At 35.4% G+C, this 5722-nt stretch overlaps 1 protein-coding gene across 1 annotated transcript; it reads left to right on the forward strand.

Annotated features, from left to right (window-relative positions):
* The first annotated feature begins 539 nt into the window (after nt 1–539).
* LOC105115172 (glutamate receptor 2.7-like) lies at nt 540–4229 on the forward strand. Its single transcript, XM_011011991.1, has 5 exons — nt 540–924; nt 1013–2268; nt 2419–2725; nt 2847–3244; nt 3689–4229. Exons 1-5 carry the CDS (start codon nt 660–662, stop codon nt 4058–4060), a joined length of 2598 nt encoding a protein of 865 aa, XP_011010293.1. The 5' UTR covers nt 540–659; the 3' UTR covers nt 4061–4229.
* Nucleotides 4230–5722: the final 1493 nt, after the last annotated feature.

Genomic DNA, 5722 nt, shown 5'->3' on the forward strand with positions numbered 1-5722 from the left:
AGAATCTGAAACAATTGTCATACTATTACTCAATATCAAACACCAAAAAATATTAAATAATTAGCATTACAAAAAATAACTTGAAATGAATTTTTTTAAAATTTTTTATCACTTTATATGCTAATATTAAAATTAAATTTTTTTCAAATAAAAAAAATTATTTAAATACATTTTAAACTTTAATACTAATTAGTTTTTGATAAATAATCTTTTTATTTTTATTGTCGTATTTTTTTTTAGAATAACGGTATTCTTAATTAGATTGTAAATCAACCGAAAATAACCCTTTTTCATGTCAATCCCTTGAAATTTAATCTTAGTTGGCACGTAGATAGCCAAATAACACTCTAGTGAAATTTGTAGCTGTGGGGATTTGCACCAAGGGTTTCGAATTTAAATTTTGCGTGTCCCATTGATCACCATGTTTTGTACGGTGTCAAAAATCGGCCACAAAAAATAGTAGGATATACTTGCACATATTATTTAATGAAATGATACAGAAAATGGATGAGAAATATAATCCCAATTAAAACCCCTGAAGAAAGCAGAAAATTCTTAAGGTTGAAAGTTGACGATGTAAAATATAAATTGAGATCTAGGCTAACAAGTATGGAGAAAGAGAATCAGCTCTAGTACTTTGTTATTTCCTTAAGAATACAATGGGTACCTTGCCTCACGTCTTCTCGTTGTTCGCTCTGATTTTGCTCATGACATCCGGTACAGGAGCCGATCAGAGCACCAAGACACAGGCTATGTTCAAAGGAAGTGCTGGAATAGGAGCGATTTTGGATCAAAGTTCCCGTATTGGCAAAGAAGAAACAGTAGCGATGGAAGTTGCAAAGGAGGATTTCTATGGCTTCGGAAATCAAACATTTTTCCATATAAAGGACTCTCAAAAGGATACCATCCATGCAGCTCTTGAAGGTAAACTATACGTGTTGCTTTTGAAACAAGTATCATTTGCCTTAAATTAAGATAAATCCAAGCTCACATCTGTGCTTTGCTTATACAGCTAAGGATCTTATCGACACAGAAGTACAAGCCATTATAGGACCACAGACATGGGAAGAGGTGCCATTAGTTGCTGAGATTGCCAGAGAAACACAGGTTCCAATTCTTTCTTTTGCTGACACAGCTCCAGAATGGGCAACTGAACGATGGCCTTCTCTACTTCAAGCTTCACCTGATAAGCGTGCTCAAATGAAAGCTGTAGCTGCTATTGTGCAATCATGGAACTGGCATCAGGTCACTGTGATATATGAAGATACAGATTCTTCAGCAAGGGGAGCCATACCACATCTACATGATGCCCTTAGAGAAGTTAATTCAGAAGTAAGCCAATTTGTAGCCTTCTCTCCTTTTGCTTCTTCTGATTCAATGTCTAAAGAGCTTGAGAATATAAAAAACAAGCAGTACTGTAGAGTCTTTGTTGTTCATTTGTCCTTCAAATTGGCTGTGCGGTTATTTGAAATGGCAAAGAAAATGGAAATGATGAAAAAGGACTATGTATGGATCACAACAGATCCCTTTACAAGCCTTGTCCATTCCATCAATGCCTCTGTGATATCCTCTATGCAAGGAATTCTAGGAGTCCGGAGTTACTTCCCTAAAATGGGAAAGCATTTCGAGACTTTTAATCAAAGATTTCGTACACGTTTTAGCAGAAAATATCCCCTGGAAGAAAAGAAAGAGCCTGGGATTTACGCCGTGCAAGCCTATGATGCTATGTGGACAATAGCTCTTGGATTAAATAAGACCGGAAGAAAAAGGGGAGGGAAAGAGTTGTTTGAAAACATTTTGGACGCAGACTTTCGTGGTTTATCAGGTGAAGTTAAATTCAAAAATCAGAAAGTTGCTGCAGCAGAAATATTTGAGATCGTGAATGTAATAGGAACGGGTTACAATGAACTCGGGTATTGGACCTATTGGTCCAATGGATCAGGATTCTTGGAGAATATCCATGAAAATTCTACTTATAACTCGTCGATGATTGATTTGGAGGAAGTGCATTGGCCAGGGGGGCCTAGGTATACTCCAAGAGGATGGACTACTCTGACAAGTTCTAATCGATTTCGAATCGGAGTGGCTTCCTTGTCGGGTTACGAAGAATATGTGAAAGTGGAAATTGATGATCGCTTGGGAATGAACTTCTCTGGTTTTGCAATCGAGGTCTTCAAAGCAACTACAGCAAGCATGCCATCCTTTCCATACGAGTTCCAATACTTCAATGGAAGTTACAAGGAACTTGTAGAGCAACTTCATCTGAAGGTCAGAGGCAGCTTGATAGAGTAAAATGATTAATTAATTTTTCATTAAATGATCATGCATGCACGCATATTCTGGAAAAAAAAGAAGAAAAAAACATACTTTAGACTAATCATACTTTGTTGTGCTTGGACTTTTTGCCCACAACTCCAGAAGTTTGATGCAGTTGTTGGTGATGTGGAAATAGTTGCAAGCAGAAACACATATGCAGAATTCACCAATCCATATACTGAATCAGGATTGGTGTTGATCGTCCCGGTCCGTTCGAGCAGTAAAGCATGGTCATTCATTAAACCATTCACCACAACCATGTGGGCTTTAATCTCAGTGATTACAGTCTACAATGGCTTTGTTGTTTGGTGGATAGAACGAAAGCATTGTGATGAACTACAAGGCTCCATCCCAAATCAAATTGGGATCATGATTTGGTTGTCCTTCAACACTCTTTTCTCCTTGAACGGTAAGTTAAAGTTTTTAGTTCCAATCAGTTTCCTTCTTTGATTTGAACTTTTGAAAATATATAACCAATCCTTTAACAAGCAATTAATTAAAAATATCTTGCTGACAACAATTTGATTTAGGGCCAAAGCTTCATAGCAATCTATCAAGGATGTCAGGGGTGGTGTGGCTGTTCGTGGCTCTAATCATCATCCAGACGTACACAGCCAACCTCACAAGCATGCTAACTGTACAGAGGCTTGAACCCACTATACCAAGCGTTGAAGAACTATTAAATAGCAATGCAATGGTTGGATATTGTACAGGAACCTATATTGAAAAATATTTGGCGGAAGTTTTAAAATTCAAGAACCATAACTTGCTGCATTTTCAGTCAGCTGAAAGTTATGCTAAAGGCTTCGAGGACAAGAATATCTCTGCTGCCTTTCTTGGAACTCCCTATGCCAAGATATTCCTTGCAAAATACTGCAATAGCTTCATCCAAATTGGACCAACGTACAAAATTGGAGGGTTTGGATTTGTAAGATCTCGCGCTCATATATATGCACCTTTTCCATTCATTAATAATTTTCCTGAAATTACTATTGCTAATTTACATTCTTCCGGGCCAAACCAAAATATGCATGTAGGATTACTTCTTGTAAAATTTGTATTAGGGCCAGAGGCTTTTTGTTGACTTTGTAGGTAAGTTGGACCACACGTTACAAGGTGCTGAGTTTGACCAAAGGAAACTAACAATGAAGTCTTTTATTTTGAACAAAATTAGCAGGAGAGTGATCACTTAGATAGGTTCAATGAATCATTAAATATAAGTTGAATAAATTAGTAGGTTATGGTAAAAGACACATGCCCAATCTTAGGCTTATTTGCTTCGAAATACTAACACGTCCAAATACGTATATATATGAATTACACATGAACTTAAGGAGTGATTAAATTTTTACATGGTTAATTTGTTTACCAGGCGTTTCCGCGTGGATCTCCATTACTTGCTGGCGTGAATGAGGCTCTACTGAAAATATCAGAAAATGGAACGCTACAAGAACTAGAGAAGACATGGATTTCCCCGCAAAAATGCCCGCAGATGCAGAGTGAAAGTTCCAGCCTTGGACCCAGTGGCTTCCGAGTACTTTTCTTTATAACTGGAGGCACAACAACAATTGCCTTCGTCATATACGTCTGTCGCACTAATTTGTTGAGGCATGGAAACATATTGAGAATTATCTCAGCTGTAGTGAAACGTTGGCTCTCTCCGAGGAGGCACTTCACTAGAAGAGTTGCCAACGTAGAAATTCCTCCAAAAGCCTTTCCAGAGGCTCCAGTCCCGCTGGCTTGAATTTAGCCATATAAAGCCGTTGTCGTGAGGAGAAATCTAACAAAATTGATGAAGCTATGCAGATGTATACATTACTGTACATGTTGCATGTGATTAGAATACAAATTAGCTAAAGGGATAATAATCGTGATTATCATTTAATTATATATGTGATTTTCACTTTCCCTCTTCTTCTTCTTTTTCTTTTTCTTTTTTATTTCACTTTGCTTCTATTTTACATCGTGTAAAAAAAATAGATTATTTACAGAATTACCATTCTATTTTAATTAATAATTAAAAATATTTATATAAATATTACAACTTTATCATCAAAATAATATTATAATATTTTTATTAAAAAAAAAAACACAAACTTTCACAATTGAGATTTCATCAAATTGTGCAATCACTATCATGCTAAACGTTAAATCTAAGCACAAATCGTTGTATCTATTGCGTTTTTCATATTGTGCATGTGCTAGTTTGCCCCAGGAACATCATCTAAAAGTTGTCTTCCTGAAATGAAAAGTAAATGATACTAACCTTATAGGCTACATGTGTTACATGTAATAATATTATTATCATAACCTAGTTTTAGAATTGTGGCACTCGAATTTTTAGAATTGTGGCACTCGATATCACAACGGTTTTAAAAATAAATTTATGAAAAAAACAGATTTGTGACATCTTATTCGTAAATGGAAAAATATTTTATTTAAAGAGTCATCTTCTAGTATTATAATCATTAGGAACCCTAGTTGATCTACAGAGATTCTATGGTACAAGACTGGTTACGTAAAAATAAAGATATATATTATCACCCCTTAAATGTCCTACCTGAGGTAAACTAAATTGCTAATTTTGTCTTATATTGCTAAATGTTTATTGGTTTATGCTATGATGGTTTGCTTCTAATATTCCTGACTCTGACATCAGTGAATATTCAAAATCTATTTTAAGAAAATCTATTGAATAGAAAAAGAAAATAACTAAAAAAATTGAAATTGTATAAAATTCAAGTATGTAAAAATAAATTATCCTAACATAAAAGCTAAATATTTATTACAAATTTATATTTTCAAAGACATTGAAACTAGAACAAAGGTGGTACTGGAGAATGACGAGGAGGTTAGTCGTTCCAGGACCATAGAGCTAAAAAGAGGATGCTCATGTACCACTCATCTATGATGTAATATCCATGACCATTGATCGAAGTTCTTTATATTCCATAGAGAGTTGTTCATATTTTTCATTTAAATAGGTCATATGTTCTTGCACTCCTTATTGTAACAAGGTTGTGAACTCTAGAGATTAGGTGTTTGGTATGGATTGCGAGCTCCCAATAGTTGAGACACTACAGGCCATATGCAAGTTCTTGGTTGTAGTGTTGGAGAGTCTGTACACTTGATTTTTATCGGGTCCACTAGGCAATCTTGCCTCCATCCAAAAATCTGGGTCAAAATCCGGATAAATCAAAGGATTATCCCTGTATCTCTCCTTTAACCAGTTGTTACATTTCTCATGGAAATGAAAAATAAAATCATCAAATTCAATTCAAGAAAATAGTAACTTATGAAAGAAAATGGTTGAATTAACGTATCATAAAGTATTGGGCATGATTGTCGACAAATTGCTGCACCCCTTTTTGATGGTCCTCTTTACGCATATGCGTCTCCACAAAAA

This window comes from Populus euphratica, unplaced genomic scaffold (assembly GCF_000495115.2).
Source record: "Populus euphratica unplaced genomic scaffold, PopEup_1.0 scaffold650.1, whole genome shotgun sequence".
Taxonomy (NCBI): Eukaryota; Viridiplantae; Streptophyta; class Magnoliopsida; order Malpighiales; family Salicaceae; genus Populus; species Populus euphratica.

What these genes read in the sequence shown, in the direction of transcription:
- LOC105115172 (XM_011011991.1), top strand. Translation starts at nt 660, where the DNA reads ATGGGTACCTTGCCTCACGTCTTCTCGTTGTTCGCTCTGATTTTGCTC. An exon ending in CACTCTTTTCTCCTTGAACG is followed by an intron (nt 2,726 to 2,846) that starts GTAAGTTAAAGT and finishes AATTTGATTTAG; the next exon opens with GGCCAAAGCTTCATAGCAAT. An exon ending in AAATTGGAGGGTTTGGATTT is followed by an intron (nt 3,245 to 3,688) that starts GTAAGATCTCGC and finishes TTTGTTTACCAG; the next exon opens with GCGTTTCCGCGTGGATCTCC.